The sequence below is a fragment of the Elephantulus edwardii genome, unplaced genomic scaffold, assembly GCF_000299155.1.
Source record: "Elephantulus edwardii isolate Elephantulus edwardi_28Jun2011 unplaced genomic scaffold, EleEdw1.0 scaffold00178, whole genome shotgun sequence".
NCBI classification, from domain to species: domain Eukaryota; kingdom Metazoa; phylum Chordata; class Mammalia; order Macroscelidea; family Macroscelididae; genus Elephantulus; species Elephantulus edwardii.
The window spans coordinates 5,898,360-5,918,408 of NW_006399928.1; the positions used below are offsets into that span (position 1 = coordinate 5,898,360).

The 20,049-nt window shown below is 39.5% G+C and overlaps 1 protein-coding gene across 4 annotated transcripts in view; it reads right to left on the minus strand.

Moving 5' to 3' along the window:
* Positions 1–20,049, minus strand: part of PHKA1 (phosphorylase kinase, alpha 1 (muscle)) — a 742,463-nt gene that overhangs the window by 504,607 nt on the left and 217,807 nt on the right. For all 4 annotated transcript variants that reach the window (XM_006895993.1, XM_006895991.1, XM_006895992.1 and 1 more), the window contains one exon: positions 13,887–14,033. In XM_006895993.1, the coding sequence (XP_006896055.1) occupies positions 13,887–14,033 (147 nt within the window). The remainder of the gene's footprint in view (positions 1–13,886; positions 14,034–20,049) is intronic.

The window sequence follows — 20,049 nt, forward strand, 5'->3', positions numbered from 1 at the left end:
ATCCATCTACTTTTCTTTGGTGTCTCTGTATGAAAACTTCCCATAAAAGTTCTTAACTATTTGATCTTATTTCCACAAATTCCTTCTTTCTTTTCTGATGTGATTTCTCCTTCATATTTGATGGAGAGCTTTTCTGGGTACAGGATTCTTGGTTGACAATTGTTTTCTTTCAACTTTCTGTATATACCATCCCATTGTCTTCGTGCTCTCATGGTTTCTGTCAAAAAATCAGAACTTAATCTAATTGCTTTTCCTTTGGAAGTGACTTTTTGTTTTTCTCATGCTGTTCTTATTATGGTATCCTTATCTTTTCTCCTTCTTTCATCTCTAGTCATTGTCCACCTTTCTGATTCATAGCACGTGCACCTTAGTCTCCAGACTGATATCATTATTCTTCAGTACTTTGGAGAGGTCTCAGCAGACTGTCCCAATACAATTCATCTTTTAATTTCCTGGTTTCAAGTGTTAATTGTGGAGCCAAGCAAAGTAAAGCTGTTAACAGTCTCAGTCTCTTCACCATCTATCATGATGCTACCAACCCGCTCAGTGGTGAGAATCTTTGTTTTCTTGAGGGTGCTGGAGAAAAGCATTGAATATATCATGGACTCCTAGGAGAACAAATAGGATCATTCTAGAGAGGGTGAGTCCAGGATGCTCCTTAGAGGAAAGGATTCTGAAGCTTCTTGTGGCATAATTTGGACATGTTGCAAGGCAGGACCAGTCCTTGGAGAGGGTGGAAGGACAGCATAAGAAAGGAAGACTCTCAATGAGATGGATTGACTCAGTGACTGGAGTAATGGTGGTAGGTTTGTCAGGGACAATAAGATTGACACAGGATAGAGGAGGGTTTAGGGCTGTTGCACATAGGGTCTTTATGAGTCACAGGTGACTCAATAGCACATAACAACAACAATAATCCTTATCTTTTATTTTAGAGTTTGATTATGATATGTCTTGATGTTTTTCTTTTTTAGTCTAATATATTTTATGTTCACTGAGCTTCTTGAATCTGAGTTTCCTCATTCTTCATAATACCTGGGGAGTTTTCTTCTAATGTCCCTCTATACGTTTCTCAGTGATTTTCCTATCCCTCTCATACTCTGGAATTCCAATCCTACACATGTTCCTTTGATGTCATCGCACATGATTCTAATGTTTTCTTCATTTTCTTTATACTTCATCTCTATTTTTCCTTCTAGTATGTTTGCACTGAGGTTCTTCTCTTCCATCCAGCTCATTAACTCTCTGCTCCATCTCTTCTGTTACACTTTTTGGCCGCTCTAGCATGTTGGGCACTTCTGCCATTTCGGTCTTAAGACTTTGAATTGCATCTTTTAAAAATTTGTTTTCTTTCCAGTACTGTGTTGGCTTTCCCTCTCTATCTTGTCATGATTTTATTTTTAAGTTCTTGTACCTCTTTATCTATATTTTCAATTATTTCTTCCATTTTTTGCATTTTCTTCCTTCGTTGTGCACATTCCTCCTCCTCAATATATTTCTTCTGGCTCTGTATCTCCACAGTGTGTGTGTACTTTCTTAGTGGTTTCCATTGTTTCTTCCATAATTTGCACTTTCTTCAATAGATGCTCAAATAACTCTGTATCAATATATTTTTTTTCTGATTCTCTCCCTCTAGGTTATACCCTTTATTTGTGGCTTCCTTTTTTTTATCATTTGTACTTTCTTTCCATAGCTGTTTCAATGTCTCCATATCATTACATATCATCTGCCTTCTTGACTCTGGGGTATTCATTGTGTCTGCAATATTTTCTACTTGTTTTTGGAGTAGGTTTAATTTGTTTTCTCACAGTATCTGAAGCTGCCTGCTGCTTTATTGAGTTATGTGAAGTTTTTCTTTATAAGTATTAGACTGTTTCTATTGCATTTGCATGAGTTGTTGTAATTCCTATCTTCATAGTGTTAATGATAAGTTGCCAGGTTAATTATTCAATATATGAGGTGTGTCACTCACTCTACTAAAAGTCCTTTCTGGAAAAATTTGTCTTTCCTAAGGTCCTTCAGGTTCTCTCCTTGTTCTGCACAGCAGCCCTCCAGGAATCTCACATTAATTGGTCCCTGTCCCAAACTCTATTGTTCTCCTTTGTTTATGGTGTGGCCTAAAGGTATGAGACCAGGTGCTCAACTGGAAGAGTTTCTTTCTAGTGGGGTTTCAAGTCACATCTCTTTTTTTGCAGCTCAACATCCCAGTTGAAAAAGTCCTTCCCTTGCTTCTGGCTCTTTGTGCCAAACTCTTATCCTTTTCTGCCCCTGGGATGGTCTTAGATTCACAGAGGCAAGCTCCCTAAATGGATCCTCTGGGAAGTTTCAGTCCTGTCTCTCCACAAGCACTCCAAAGAGCTCACTCTGGGTAGCAGTGTCTCACCTCCTGCATTTCTTTCTCTGGAGTGGAGCGAGATCAGGTCTGACTTATGTAGTTTGTATGCAACTGGGTCTCAAGTTAGCCCTCCCTCTTGTAGAAAGCTGAGAAAGTCTTTCCCCTGCTTGTGGCTTTGTGTCCCAAGCTCTCTTGTCCTGTTTGTCCCCTGGGATGGCCCCACAGCTTTTGAGCAGCTCTTGAGATTTCTCTCCTGAAACTTAACATCTTCCTTTGTCTCTGGAGTACCAGCAGATCAGGGCTGCCAACTTACAGAGTGTGTGTGTGTGTGTGTGTGTGTGTGTGTGTGTGTGTGTGTGTGTGAAATCGGCTCTCACTTTCACAGAAAGCTGAGAAAGTCTTTCCCCTGCTTGTAGCTCTATGTCCAAACTCTGTTGTCCTGTTTAGCCCCGGGGATGGCTCTGCAGCCACGGAGGCAAAGATCCCCAAATGGAGGGACCTATCCCCAGGGAACTTTCAGTCCCTCTGACCACAAGCATCCCAAAGGGCTCACTCTGGTCAGCAGTGTTTCACCACCTGCACTTTCTCTCCTGAAGCTTAATGTCTTCCTTTGTCTCTGGAGTGGCGGGGATTTAGCTTTGCTAACTTATGCAGTTTGTATGCAGGAGGTACTTAAATCAGCCCTCCCTCTCACAGAAAGCTGAGAAAGTCTTTCCCCTGCTTGTGACTCAGTGTCCCAAGGGGGAAAGTTTTTGATGTACACAGAGACTTAACCTTTAGAAGGTTCCATTCATCAACGTTATCCTCTCCTGCTTGTGGATTTCTGGCTATATATGACAGTCTATTATAGGAAGTCTTTTTGCTAACAGAACCCTCTCTGTAGTAATCTAACAGTGGGTCTAAACCCCACTCAAGACATCTTCTTCAGTCAGCAGTCATCAGTACTGACTGGAAGGGAGAGTAGGCAAACTTGAACTGAAGCACTACAACAATATCTTTACTGTTGATTACAGAGACCTAGGCTATGAGGCATGTAGAGGGGCAGGTAAAATATTAACCATGGGTCAGACTACACTACAGGAGGCTTCTCTAGCAATTTTCAGCAATCTTGTAGCATTCTCCAGATAGACCAGTGAGTAGTTATGCATTATTGATTTTAAAGCAATAGCTTGGGTTCTCTCTACAGGCAGGAAGGGTAGTAAGTTTTTTGTTGAGACTGTTTTTCCAATTCACTGCAACTGATAATTCAATTGGCTGAGGACAACAGCAGGGAAAGAGAACTAATTTTCCTATCATACTTTCCTGCCTGTAATTCCTTTCTGTTTTCATGTGTTCCCTGAATCAGAGTCCTTTAAAGCTGAGAACCATTTCCTTGTATTTAATGGTAGAGGGTCAGAATGATGGTACATTTAAGCTACCATCTTGTCAAAATGCCTCTACTTGATTTTTTAAATTAACTTTTTGTTGTATATAATTAATGTATCTTGACAAATACATAGATTATGTGTTGATCAGAATAGTTCCATAAAGGAAGGCTCCATTATACACAAAATTTGCCTGTGCCTTTCCTTTATGTACAATCTCTCTTTACAGCTCCTAAACATCATTGATCTCTTTCCTTTTGGTTTTCTGTTTTCACTGTCATACAATTGGAATAATAAACTAGGTAGACTTTGAGGCCTGATGTTCTTTTACTTATAAAAACTAGTTTCAGTATCAACAACACTCTTGCATAAATCAATAGTTCATTCTTTTTTAGTGTTCAGTATTATTTCATTGTACTAATCTGCAGTTCTTAGGTGTGACTGAGTTGAATATGACTTACAGTGACCTTATGAAAAACAGATCTAAGTCCCATCCCATCCTTCACAATCGTCATCATCTCTGACATACTTAAGCCAACTGCTGCAGTCATATTCATTCATCTCATTGAGGATCTTCCTCTCTTTTACTGTCCCTCCACCATCTCTTCCTGAGGAATAGACCCTCCAAACAAAATGCCCAAAGTATATGAGATGAAGCTTCACAATCCTTGCCTCTAAGGAGCACTCTAGCAGAACATTCTCCAAGACATATCTGTTCTTTTGACAGTGCATGGGTTATTCAGTACTCTTCTCCAATATCATGACTCAAAGGCTTTGATTATTCTTCTGTCATATTTATTCATTATCTAGCTCTCAGATGCAAAGAAAATGATGGAAAAGATCATGACATAAATCAGGTCAGTCTCTAACATCATTGCTCCTCAGTACTTTGGAAAGGACCTTGACAGCAGAGTTTCCCAATGCAACACATCTTTTGAGTTCTTGAATGCTGGTACCAAGGGTGTTGATTGTAGACCCAAGCAAGATGAAATCGTTGACAATTTAAATCTTTTCTCCATCTATCATGATGTTGCTTTATTGGGCCAATCGTGAGAATTTTTATCTTCTTGTTATTGAGATGTAATCTATCTTGAAGACTGTAGCTTGGATCTTCTGCAACAAGTGTCTCAAGTCCCCTTTAATTTCAACAAATAAGGTTGCATAATACTGATTGTTGATGAGCTTTTCTTCAATTCGTATGTCACATTCCTCTTCATAAAATCCAGTTTCTTAAATTATTTGCTCAACATGCAGATTTTGAACAGGTATGGGGGAAAGACCCTTCTCTGACACATACCTTTCTTGATTTTAAACCACAGACTGTTCCCTTGCTCTGCTCAGACAATAAGTTATTGGCCTAGGTATAATTTTCCTGTGAGCATAATTAAGGATTCTGGGATTCCTATCCTTCTCATTGTTACAATCTGCACAGTCAAATACCTTTGCATGTGGTTGTTGTTGTTATGTGCCGTTGAGTCGCTTGTGACTCATAGCGACCCTATGTACAAGAGCTCTAAAAGCTGCTCTATCCTGTGCCAACCTCACTATCTCTGACACACTCATTCCTACCACCTCAATCACAGAATCGATCCATCTCATTGATCATCTTCCTCTCCTGCACCGTCCATCCACTCTCAAAAACATGATTCCCCACTCCCAGGACCAGTCCCTCCTTGCAGCATGCCCAAAGTATGTCAGACGAAGCTTCAGAATCCTTGACTCCAATGAGCAGTCCGGTTTCACTCTCTCCAGGACAAACCTGTTTGCTCTTCTAGCAGTCCACGGTATATATTCAACACTCTTCTCTAGCACCATAGCTCAAAGGCATCAATTCTCTTTCTATCATCCCTAGTCACTGTCCAGCTCTCTGATGCATAGCACATAATTGTGCACCTTAGTCTCCAGCCTGATGTCATTGCTTTTCAGTACTCTTGAGAGGTCCCTCACAGCTGACTTTCCCAATGCAATTCATCTCTTGATTTCCTGGCTGCTTTTACCAAGAGTGTTGACTGTGGAGCCAAGTAAACTAAAACTGTTAACTATCTCAATCTCTTAACCATCAATACTGATGCTGCCAAGTGGAGAGAATCTTTTCTTTCTTGATTTTGAGCTTCAATCCATAGAAGGCTGCAGCCCTTGACCTCCTGCAGTAACTGCTTCAGATAATGCAGATTGTTAATGACTCTTCCACCAATCCTGATGTCACATTCTTCCTCGTACAGCCCAGTGTCTCCGGTGACCTGTTCTGCATACAGATTGAAAAAGTATGGAGACAAAATACATCCCTGATGGACTCCCTTCTTGATTTTGAACCATGTAGTGTCTCCGTGCTCTGTTCTGATGACTGCCAAGTATGTGTATAGGTTTTGCATAAGCATAATCAAATGTTCTGGGATTCCCATTCTTCTCAGTCAGCCATAGCTTGCTGTGATCCACAAAGTCAAAAGCCTTTGCATAGTCAATGAAGCACAGCTATAGACATTCCTCTGGTATTCTCTGCTTTCTGCCAAGATCCATATAACATTAGTGATAATATCCCTAGTACCATGACCTCTTCTAAATCCAGCCTGCACATCTGGCAGTTCTCTGTTGACATATTGCTCCAAACATTTCTGGATAATTTTCAGGAGAATCTTGCTTATATGTGATATTAATGATATTGTTTGATAATTTGCACACTCTGTTGGATCACCTTTCTTTGGAATGGGAATAAATAGCGATCTCTTCCAGTCAGTTGGCCAGCTGGCTGTCCTCCAGATTTCTTGGCACAACTTGGTGAGCACATCCAGGGCAGTGTCTGTTCGTTGAAATATGTCAGTTGGTATGCCATTAACTCCTGGAGCCTTGTTTTTTGTCAGTTCCTTCAGAGCAACTTGAACGTCCTCCTTTATCACCACAGGCTCTTGCTTATATGTTATTTAATGAAATTCTTCTATGTCAGCTAGATCCTTCTTAAACAGTCACTCTGTGTACTCTTTCCATCTTCTCTTGATACTTCCTGGATCATTTAATATTCTACCCAAAGTATCCTTAAGTATTGCCACCTGTGGCTTGAATTTGTTTTTCAACTCCTTCAGCTTCAGAAACGCTAAGTGAGTTCCCTTTTGATTTTCTGACTCCAGATCTCTGCACATTTCATTAAAGTATCTTGCTTGTCTTTTTGAGCTGCCTTTTGAAATTTTCTGTTCAGCTCTTCGATTTCTTCGTTTCTTCCTTTACCTTTGGCTTATAGGCACTCTAATGCAATATTCAGAGTCTCATCTGACATCTATTTTGGTCTTTTCTTCTTCTTCAGCCTTTTCAATGATCTTTTGGATTCTTCATAAACGATTTTCTTGATATCCTCCCAGAGCTAATTTAGTCTATACTCATTGGCATGGGAAAGTCTGCTGTTAGGGATCTCTCCAAAGTACTGAAGAGCAATGGTGTCTCTCTGGAGACTAAGGTGCGTCTGATACAGGCCATGGTCTTCGCAATCACTTGTTATGCGTCAGAGAGTTGGACAATGACCAAGGAGGATAGAAGGAGAATTGATGCCTTTGAGCTGTAGTGCTGGAGAAGAGCATTGAGAATACCATGGACTGCTAGGAAAACAAGCAGATTTGTCCTGGAAAGGGTTAAACCGGGTGGCTCCTTGGAGGCAAGGATTCTGAGGCTCCGTCTAACATACTTTGGACATGTTGTGAGGAGAGACCGGTCCTTGGAGAAGGACATTATGCTTGGGAGGGTGGAGGGACAGCGCAGAGGGGAAGGCCCTCTATGAGGTGGATTGATTCAGTGACTGGGGTAATCAGGATGGGAGTGTCAGAGACAGTGCGATTGGCACAGGATAGACCAGAGTTTAGGGCTGTTGTACACAGGGTCACTATGAGTCGCAAGCGACTCGACGGCACATAACAACAACAACAACATTGGTGCTCAAGGCCTCAAACCTATTCCTGAGATGGTTTTGAAATTCGACTGGGACAGACTTCAGGTCAAATTTTGGTTCCCGTGGATTTGATTTAATTTTCCTCAACTTCAGCTTGAACTTGCATATGAGTAGTTGGTGGTCTGTCCCACAATTAGCACCTGGCCTGGTTTTCACAGCTGATATTGGGCTTCTCCACCGAGTCTTTCCACAAATGTAATAGAATTTATTCCTATGCATACCATCAGGTGAAATCCATGTGTATAACCTGCATTTATGTTCCTTATAAAAATTATTTGCAATGAATAAATCATTAAATGCAACCTTTGCATAGTCAATAAAATATAGACATATAGAAAACATAGTTCTTCTGGTTTTCTCTACTCTCAGCAAAGATCTGACCACAGTCTCTTATAACTCAACTTGAACTCCAGGTAGTTCTCTGTCAGTGTACCATCCTAGACCTTTTTGGATTATCTTCAACAATGTTTTGCTTGCATGTCATATTAATGATATTGTTTGAGAATTTTTATATTATGTTTGGTCATCTGTCTTGTGAATGGGAAGAAATCTTGATCTCCAGTTGAAGCGTGTCAATTGGTATCTCATCATTTCCTAGAGTCTTATTTTTTGCCAATGCCTTCAGTGGAGGTTGAACACCTTCCTTCATTATCACTGAATGAAGATCAGATGAATTGTGGGATGCTATCCCCCATTAAGATAATAAAAGATTATCATGTATACAAGGAGAAAGAAAAGACCAAAATGCATGATTGTGAGAATTGCACTAGTGTTGAAAAGTCAAAACAAAGGGAATATATCCAGAAGTAAAATAAATAAATAGAATATTTCAAAGGACGGCTCAAGAAAACAAAGCAAAATATTACAACAAAATGCACAAAGAACTGGAATTGGAGAATAAAAATGGAAGAACTTGCTCTGCAATTCTAAAGGTGAAAGAACTCGAAAAAAATATTGAAGCTTTGTATTGCAATACTGAAGTGTATTATGGACAACTTTTCTTTAATTGTAAAATAAATTTTTAATGAGCTTAAGGAAATTTAAAAATAATGTCTTGAGAAAGCATTGCTTAAGGGAAGTTCTGACCACTCTTATGTGATAAGTTTCAAAGTGTGGAGAACTTTTCTTTTTAATGAATTTTTATATTTTAATTGTGACTTTAACAAAGTCTACAGGAAAGTTAGATTTTCATTCATTCATTGTTGCACATTTTTACCCCTTCTACCTCCCTCAGTTCACTGTTTGTTTGTTTCTTTTAAAAAATGTTGTTTTTTAAATATTATTGCACAATTACCTCACTTCCCCCACTCCCAGTACTCTTTGCAATGTACCTCTTACTCTGGGTTGCTTTCATCCATATAATACCTAATCATATATTCCTTTTAAACAGTTCTTTCCTTCATCTATTTCAGTGAAATATTAATTATCTATCCACTCTTATTCTATTCTCCTCCCAAACCCTCAAATCAGACCTGCTTTATAACAGTGGTGCTATGAAGTATTTGTCTTTTTGTGACTGAGATATTTCGCTCAATATAATATCCTGCTAGGTTAACCACATTGTGATTGTGTAATGTTTTATGTGTTCATTGTTTTTCATTTGTTGTTGTTGATTGCCTCTAATCCAGCAGGACTCATAGCGACCCTATGAACAAAAGCCCTGAAGACTTTCTACAACTATCATCATTCATTAAATTTTATAGATTTTCCCAGAGGCATACTGTATAGGAAGTGGATGCCACTCCTACTTCCAAACCTGTCTTAAATTGTGAGCTCCACCAAACACTGTCCACCATGGGTAACCATTGCGGCATTTGACACCCCAATGGCACAAAGTTCAGCATCACAGCAACACAAGGTTACCTCAGTACAGCATATTGACAGAAGAACCCTTACTGTACCACTTAGAAGAATGTTCCTCCAAAATATATTAACAACCAACTTTGAAAGACAAAGGGCCTCCCCAAGGTCTTGTTGACTCTAAACAAGAGACTTATATTAAAAAACAAAAAGAACAAAACAACAAAAAATGACTAACAAACAAACCAAACCAAAAAAAAACAAAAAACACCAACCCAAACACCACACACCAATATAGTATGTTGTTGTTATGTGCCATTGAGTCACCTGCGACATATAGTGACCCTATGCACACAACTGAACCCTTCCCTGTCCTGAACCAGTCTCACTAATTCCGATGCACCAACCCCTATTGCCCCAGATACTGTATCAATCCATTTCATCCTGCACTGTCGCTCCAGCTTTCTGAGCATGATGTTCTTCTCCAAGGACCGGTCTCATCTGGCCATGTGACCAAAAGTATGTGAGACAGAGCTTTAAAATTCTAGCCTCCAAGGAGAGAATTGGTTTCACCTTCTTCAAGACAGACCTATTTTTCTTGGCATTACTTGGTGGTATGTTCAAGACTCTTCTTCAGCACCACAACTCAAAGGCATCAATTCTTCTTCTGTGATCCTTAGTGATTGTCCAGATCTCTGAAGCATAACAAGTAATTGAGAAGACCATGGTAAAAAACCCTATGTACAATTTATTTTTTAGTGCTGCATAGTATTCCATTGCATAATATACCATAGTTTTTCTAACCAGTCATTTGTTCATGGGCAATTGGGTTGCTTCCATCTCTTTGTTATTGTAAATGATGCAGTAATAAAGATGGATGTGTATATATCTGTTTGGATGAATGTTTTCTTTAGGGTATATTTCCAGTAACAGTATTACTGGGTCAAATGGTATTTCTATTTACAACTTTTTGAGAAAGTGCCAGACCACCTTCCATAGTGGCTGCAGCATTTTACACTCCTACCAGCAGTTAAGAAGGGTTCCAAACTTCCCACAACCTCGCCAGCATTTCTTGTTTTCTTCTCTGTTGAACTTTGCTATTGTTGCTGAGATGAGATGAGATCTCATGTTGTTGTTGTTGTTGTTGTTATGTGCTGTCGAGTCGCCTGCGACTCATAGTGACCCTATGTATAACAGCCCTAAACTCCGCTCTGTCCTGTGCCAATCGCACCATCTCTGACACTCCCATCCCAATTATCCCAGTCACTGTATCAATCCACCTCATAGAGGGCCTTCCTCTCCTGCACTGTCCCTCCACCCTCCCAAGCATGATGTCCCTCTCTAAGGACCGGTCTCTCCTCACAACATGTCCAAAGCATGTTAGACGGAGCCTCAGAATCCTTGCCTCCAAGGAGCCACCCGGTTTAACCCTTTCCAGGACAAATCTGCTTGTTTTCCTAGCAGTCCATGATATTCTCAATACTCTTCTCCAGCACCACAGCTCAAAGGCATCAATTCTCCTTCTATCCTCCTTGGTCACTGTCCAACTCTCTGATACATAACAAGTGATTGGGAAGACCAAAGCCTGTATCAGACGCACCTTAGTCTCCAGAGAGACACCATTGCTCTTCAGTACTTTGGAGAGGTCCCTAACAGCAGACTTTCCCATGGCAATGCGCCTTTTAATTTCCTGGCTGCTGGTGCCAAGACTGCTGACCATGGAGCCAAGCAAACTAAAGCTGTGTACAATCTCAATCTCTTCACCATCCATCCTGATGCTGCCAATTGGTCCAGTGGTGAGAATCTTTGTCTTCTTGACATTGAGCCTCAATCCATATTGTAGGCTGCAGTCATTGACACTCTGCAGCAGGCGCTTCAGGTCCTCTTCAGTTTCAGCAAGCAGGGTTGTGTCATCCGCATAACGCAGGTTGTTGATAAATCGTCCACCAATCTTGACCCCACATTTCTCCTCATAGAGCCCAGCCTCCCGGATAATCTGTTCTGCATATAGGTTGAAAAGGTATGGAGATAGGATGCATCCCTGGCGTACGCCCTTCCCAGTTTTGAACCATGCAGTGTTCCCTTGCTCAGTTCTGCCTCCTGGTCCAAGTATAAGTTTTGCATTAGAACGATCAAGTGTTCTGGGATTCCCATTCTTCTCAGAGTCTCATAGTTGTTTTTTTTTTTATATTCGCTCAATGGAATACTATGCTGCATTGCAAAACAAGGAACTCATGCAATATTATTCAAAATGGGTGACCTTGGAGGACATTATGCTGAGTGAGGTATCTCAGTCACAAAGGGACAAATGCTATATGGTGCCACTGTTGTAGAATGAGGCTGACATTGGGGTGGGGATAAGACTGAGAAAAACTGAATGAAATATGTTTACGGCATTGAAGTCTATGGGGGAGAGAATAGTCTAAAAGTATTATATTTTAGGGCATTATTTTTATCGTAGGAGTATGCAATGAGGGTTGCAGAGTGGATCATAGTTGTTTTTAATTGCATCTCTCTGATAGCTAGGGATTTTGAACTTTTTTCATGTGTTTGTTTACAATTTGAATGTTTTCTTTGGTGAAGTGTCTATTCATATCCTGTGCCATTTTGCAATTGAGTTGCTTATCTTTTTCTTGCTGAGGTGCTGGAGTATTATATAAATTTTAGATAGGAGTCTCTTGTCAGATATATCATTATCAAATACATTTTTCCCCAATCTTTTTCTTTCCTTTTTACCCTGTTGGAGAAGGTTTTTTGATGTGCATAGGAATTTGATTCTGAGAAGGTCCCCTTCATCTGTTTTGTTCTTTCTTGGTTGTATGGTATTTTGGGGTTGTGGGTTTTTTTTTTAAAATAAAATGTTTATTTTATCCTGGTTTACGTGCAAAGTTTGTATACATTGTTTTTCACACTGGAAATTTCCATTTTCTTTGCCTACTCCTCCCTCCACACATCAAATTGTGAAATCCTGTGATTACCCACCCCACACATCCTCACTCCTCTGCTCCTCACCATTAGATTCTCACACACATTTTACTAGTTATCTATTTCTACAATAATGTTCTTATACAATATTTGCCCTTACAGGCCTGAATTAATTCACTTAGCATAATGCTCCCCAGTACTATAGGCAAAATTTTGATTGATCCAAGAAGCGTGGAAGGAATACACATACTCACTGTATTAAAAAAGCCTGATTGACAGTTAAATATTTCAGAAAGTAACAAATGATAAAGAGAGAATATTATGATAATATAGTCCAGTTTATTGATTTTCCTTACTGAAGATTATTTCCAGATTTTTGGTTATTAAAAACAATTAATGCTTCTTTTATGGATTGCATGGTATCCTGCTCCAAACTGTGGTTATTATCTTATTTGGAATTAATTTTCTCTGTTGCATAATTATAAAAGTTGTAGTCAGAGTGCTCCTTGGAGGCAAGGGTAGCAGAATTTTGTGTCATACTTTGTACATGTTGCTAGGCTATTCCTTGGAAAGGGATAGTATGGTTGGAAGGGTGGAGTTTCCGTGAAAGAGATAAAGATTCTCAACAAGATGGATTTAAACAGTCACTGCAGCAATGGGCTCAAATGGTGAGAATGATGCAACATAGGACAACATTCAAATCTGTTGCTCATAGGGTCAACAGCACCTAACAACAACATTGTTATATGGTGTTCTTAAATCCATCATTTCCGAGATATAAAAGATTTGCTTGAGCAAACAAGAAAGCAAAGATGGGAAGAGATATCTCCAAACATATGAGATCTCGAAGGAATAAAAAGAGAGAAACTGAGAAGAGGCAAGAAGGTTCTACAGGAACAAACATTGAAAATCTTGCCCTAGAATCAATACTCTGAATTCAGAACTCTAGACACTTAAATAGTGAGAAAATAAATTCCTATTTATTAAATCCACATGTAGATTTTGATATCAACATAATTTTCCATTTCTGAGCTCTGGTAGGCGAGTGCATAGGGAGTTTCAGTACTAACTCAGAGACCATTTCTCTCTGGCAGTTCAAATCCACCAGCAACTCCACAGAAGAAAGACAAAAGTCTCCTCCTATGTGATTAATAGTCTCTGAAACCCAGTGGAGTTCTGATTGCACATGAATGAGAGACTATGACAGTTATCTAGGAATGAGATTATTGGATAAGTAGTAGGTGTATGTGTGAATCTATAAGAAATTGACAAACTTTTTCAAAGTGATTGTATCATTTCAAAACTCCACCAAGACTGGCTGTTGTTGTTGTTGTTGTTGTTGTTGATGTGTCATCACGTGTGCTATAGACATTTTAACCTTCTTAGAGAGACTTTTACATTTTTTTTCTAAATTGACAATAAAACATATTAGGGTCTTTTTAAATCACAGGCCAACCTTAAGTCCTTAAATAGTACTAATTTATCCTTAAAGTCACAACTATACAGAAAAGAAAAGCACAAATGTGTATACCTGAAGCTTGGTGATGATCTCCTGTTTTGTAAGTTCCACCAACTGGCTATCCTCTACTGCAAAAGCTGGGAAGGAAATAACTGAAAGCAGGCTGGCATCAACCTCTTTGGATGTTGAAGCTCGGGGCAGTATTGAATTCAGAATTGACTAAGAAAAAGGAAGAAAAAAAAGTAGCACATTAGTAAATACTTTGTAATTATAAAAATGAATAGATTTGTATGGAAAAGGATCATTCAGAAGAAAATGCAGGCATTACACCCTCAAGAAAGTTTATAAAATAATTCTAGATGGCATTGATTCAAATCCACCAGCAATGGAGCATCAGATAATTGTTGGTTCCAACTCCATGATGATGAGTGAGCAAATTTCAATACATCTCTACACTGTTATATTTAATACAAGAATAAATTAAGCAGCTACTAATGGATAAAGGAGATCTGGGGACCTAGTGGATAAGGAGTTACATGGTCAGCTCCAAATCATGAGGTTCAAAACCACTAGCTGCTCCTCAAGAGAAATATAAACAATCTCCTTCTGTATAATTTGTAAGGTCTGAAAACCCACTGGAGGGTCAGTTATGAGTTGGTTCCAACTTGACAACAATGGATGAATAAAAAACACCTAAAATTAATTTCTGGTTGTATTTGGCAATTTGTCTCTTAGGAACTTTATGGTATTGGCCTGTAGTCCCAGGTCTCTGATGCACTTTCAGTTGATTTTTGTGTATGATGTGAGATGTGGATTCTGTTTCAGCTTTCTGCAGTTAGCAGTCCAGTTTTGCCAGCACTATTTGTTGAAGAGGTTGTCAATTTCCCATTTGATTGGTTTTAGTTCCTTGTCAAATACAGCCAGAAATGCACAATCTGAAGAGGATAAAATTGATGAATAGGACATCTAAAGATTAAATCTATGTGTGCATCAGAAACTTTTCCCAACAGGCTGAAAAGAAAACCTACCTACCTATTTGGAACAAATATTTGGCAATATAATCTCAGACAAGAGTCTCATAATGAAAGTTTATAGAATACTCCTGGGCCTTCACAAGAAAAAGTCTGATAACCTAATTACAAAATTAGCAAAAGACATGGCAAAAATTTTCAGAGGAAGATTTTCGAATGGCTAACAGGCACATGAAGAAATGCTCAAAATCATTGGCATATCAAAACCATAATGAGATACCACCTCACTCCAGTAGCAGGGGCAAAGTTTAACAGGACAGCAAGTAATAATTGTTGGAAAGAATGGGCGACACAGGAACTCATACACATTGTTGCTGGTATAGGAAAATGGTACAATCACTCTGAAAGGCAGTTTGATGCTTCCTCAAAAAGCTGAACATAGAAATTCCATATGACCCAACTGTTCCATTATTTGGAATATACCTCGAGAAAAGGAGAACCAAGGCACTAAGGGAGACTTGTACACCATTGTTCATAGTAGCATTATTCATCATAGCACGAACATGGAAACAATCCAGATTTCCAACCACAATGGAATGGATTGAGACATTATAGTACATTCATACAATGGAATACTACGCAGCACACAGGAGCAATGATTTTGTAAATTACTACCTAACTTGGGAGGGACTGCAGAGCATTATGCTGAATGAACTACAAGGGAGAGGGAAGCAAAGGGGCGAGGATAGGTGGGAGGGAGCACAATTTGATGAGAAGGAAATGGGAAAGATCCGGTGTGAAAAACAATGTATTTGAACTTTGTAAATAAATCAGTATAAAACTAAAAAAATATCCAAAAGAATCATGTTTCTCTATTTGCAACTATTTTAAGCAAAAAATTGAGAGACATGGAGTTGTTGAGAAGCAGGAAGAGGACCTCTCAACTCTTAGACTTCTGACTTACAAAAATTTATCTTTGCCAGGACTGACCTGGAAAGCCCGTGTCACAGGACTGACCACCAGCGCCACAGAAATGACTGCCTGCGCCATGACACACCCACCCTGTCGTACATCAGCAACCTGACTGACATGTGACTACCTGGAAGCCAGCCCCGCTGGGTGCAAGCTTTACAACTGCAACCTGAGTGAGTTCCCTGTGAGTCCCCACAGGGGTAGGTAGCCCCTCCAAGCACAAGCAGGACATCTGTAAACTGAGTGAGTTCCTTTCGCAGGTACCTGCACATCTCTACCTGACAGGTAGCCCTGCCGGGTATGAGAGGGGCAGTTGCAAACTTAAGTGAGGTCCTGATACATTCCCATCCAGAAGCTAGCCCCACTGGACACCAGCAGGACATCTGTAACCTGAGTGAGGTCCCTGTGTGTCCACACCCAGGCAGAAACCCCTGCCCCCGGTGCAAGTGGGACAGCTGCAAACTGAATGAGGTCTTCCCACGTGCCCACCTGGACAGCTAGCCCCACCAGGAGTGAGTCATACAGCTGTGGCTGCAGCCTGAGTGACGTCCCCGCTTGTGGCATCTGAGCGTATGACAACCCAGAATATGCCTGTGCTTGTGCCTGCACCACCTGTCCTCCCTCCCCCTCAGCCTTGCATTTCCTCCCATCCGGTCAACTAACTGCATTTAATCTGGGGCACCTTGGTCTGACTTAGCTGTAACAATTATCCAACAGAAGACACCACTTTCACAGGCTGCGAACGGACACTTGCTATCGTTCATAAATTCAGAGAGAAACAGAGGCAACATAATTGTTATGCCCTCATCTGTAGCAGTGATTCCAGATCAAGAAACTATCATCACCTCAGGCATGAAAAACCCTACTACAGCATCATCATGAAAGAAACAGGGTACCTCATAAGCTACACAAGCACAAAGCAAGATGTCACCCCTCAAAAATGGCACAATACCAATGGATTTCCTGAAACCAGAAAGTCTGATGGAACTTTCTGACAGAGAATTTAAAAGAACAATGATTGAATATTTTCAATGGGTGAAAAACAAACTTGAAGAATTACAGAACAATGCAAGCAAAAACCATGAGGAGCTTAAAAAAAATCCAAAATAACACAGATAACTCATATGAGGCATTAAAAGCTCTGGAAAATCAAGAAACTGGGATCAAAAATATAAGGTCCAAGGTTTCAGATGCTGGCAACATGATGGAGGCACATATGAACAGAGTTGAAGAGAGATGTAACACAGAATCCGAGAAATAGAATTGTCACCACTGATCTGCTAGAGCAAAAAGCAGAATAAAAAAGGAAGGGGAAAGAAAACCTAAGAATAATGTGGAACACCATCAAGAGAAACAACATGCTCATCATCAGAATCCCAGAACAGGAGGAATCAAGTAAAGGCACCACCGAGAAAGTTGTGGGAGAATTACTGGAAGAAAATTTCCCAGGCATAATGAAGAATGAGAGAATATATATTCAAGAAGTTGAGTGTACACCATATAGAATAGACCCCAAAAGAAAAATAACAAGGCATATCATAGTCAAATTTTCCAGAACCAAAGGTAAGAAGAGAACTCTGAAAGCAGCTAGGGAGAAAAAGGAAAATAATCTATAAGGAAGAGCAGATAATATTAAGTGCTGGTTTTTCAGCAAAAACTATGCGAGCAAGAAGACAGTGGAATAACATATATCGAACACTCAAGGAACACAACTGCCAACCAAGAATATTGTACCCAGAGAAATTGTCCATCAAATATGAAGGAGAGATTAAGATATTAGCAGAAAAAACCAGAACCGAAAGAAGTTTGTAAAAATGTGCAACAATGAATGAACAGAAATCCAAAATCTCTGTAAATGTTAATTGAAATTAATAAAAACAAAAAAAAACAAAAAACCCCCTCAAACTGAATAGCCACTGTTTCATAATTTTGCTAAAATAGAAACTGCAAATAAAAAAAAAGTTTGTAAAAATAAGACCAGTGTTGCGGAAAACACTGGGAGATGTCCTTACAGAGGTGCCACAGAAAGAAACAACATGGAAAAGAAACTCAACACAAAGATAGCAATAAAACCGTGCCTCTCAATAATCACATTGAATGTGAATGGTTTAAATAAACCACTGAAGAGAGAAAGAGTAGCAGATTGGATATAAAAAAAAACCAAAAAAACAAAAACAAAACAAAACAAAAAAAACCAAACCCAAAATCATCGGGGTTGGAGGGAGACTGAGAAAGGTAGGATACATTATGTACACTGCATTGAAACAGATGAGGGAGAGAACTGTTTAAAAGGGATATATGATTAGGAGTCCAGAACTAAAGCTACATAGTAGAGTGGACTTCGGAGGAGGGATTGTATAACAATGAAGGAATTTTTCTTATACTTTTCAAAGAGAAGAACGAACTGAGGGGTGGGGGGAGTTTGGACAGGGGGGAAAGTGCAACAATAAATGAATGGAAATCCAAAGTCTCTGACAATTTTCATTAAAATGAATTCATAAAAAAACCCAACATTAAGCAATATAATATATCCTATTCAAAGAAAATTGAAAAAAAAAGAATCTGTGCTATGCAGATGACCCAACTTTTCTTGCTTTAAATGAGGAGGACATGAGACAATTGCTGCAGAAGGTCAAGGGCTGCAGCCTTCAATATAGATTGAAGTGTAACATCAAGAAAACAAAGATTTACACCACTGGGCCAATTGGCAGCATCACGATAGACAGTGAAGAGATTGAGATTGCTAACAGCTTCCGTTTACTTGGCTCCGCAATCAACATTCTTGGTACCAGCAGCCAGGAAATCAAAAGACAAATTGCGTTGAGAAAGTCTGCTCTCAGGGACCTCTCCAGAGTATTGAATAACAACAATATCAGTGTGACACTAAGGCCTCCCTGATCCAAACCGTGGCAAAATTACTTGCTGTGCATCAGAAAGCTGGACAATGACTAGAGATGATAGAAAAGGGAATTGATGCCTTTGAGCTGTGGTACTGGAGAAGAGTATTGAATATAACATGGACTGCTAGAAAAACAAACACGTTTGTCCTGGAGAGAGTGAAACCAGGCTGTTCCTTGGAGGAAAGTGCTCTGAAACTTTGTCTAACATACTTTGGGCATTTTGGAAGGAAGGACCAGCCCTGGAGAGAAACATACATGGGAGGGGGATAGAGGGACAGCACAAGAGAGGAAGACCCTGTATGAGATGGATTGACTCAGTGGCTGGGGTAACAATGGGGGTGGGTGTGTTGCAGATGATGAAGTTGGCACAGGCTAGAGCAGAATTCAGAGCTGTTATACATTAGGTCACTATGAGTCCCTAGCAACTTGATGACAATAACAACATAACAACATACTATTTATCCTTCGCATGTTATACCAGTTAAATAAATTATCACTGAAATAACCCGTTTAGAATTTTCTTTAGGAAATTTTTAATTTTATTTTATTAAAAGTAATTAAAAAAAACTAAAAATGTTGTTGTTGCACTCAGTCAGGTATCATTCATAACAACAATGTGAACCACAGATCTCAATGTTGCCCTGTCCTGCACCATATCATCTCTGATATGTTTGTGCCATTGTTACAGTCAATTGTGACTTCCCTCTTGTTAAGAGTCTTCCATTTTTTCTGACATTTCACTTCTCCCAGAAAATAAATGTGAGTATAGTCACTATGTACATTGGATATATCCTACAGATTTGAATGAGTCATCTTCATTATTATTAAAACTATTTTATCATTGCCTTTGGGGAACAAAAACAAACCAAAACAAAAAATCCCATCAATACGCTGTCTAAAAGGCACACACCTGGAATGTGAAGATGAAGAAAGACTAAAAATAAAAGGATGAGAAAAAATATACCAAGCAAATGGCAAGGAGAACAAAAAGCAGGAGTACCTATATTAAACTATGATAAAATAGATTTCAATGCAAAAACCATCGCAAAAGGTAAGGGAGGTCAATACATAATGCTTAAATGGTCAATAGAACTAGAGGACATAACAATAAAAAATATCTATGCATCAAATGATGTTGTTGTTGTCATGTGCAGTTGAGTCGCTTGCAACTCAGTGTGACCCTATATACAACAGCCCTAAACTCTGCTCTGTCCTGTGTCAATCGCACTGTCTCCAATACGCCCATCCCGATTACCCCAGCCACTGAATCAATTCACCTCATAGAGGGCCTTCCCCTCCTATGCTGTCCGTCCACCCTATCAAGCATGATGTCCCTCTTCAAGGACCGGTCCCTCCTTACAACATGTCCAAAGTATGTTAGACGGAGCCTCA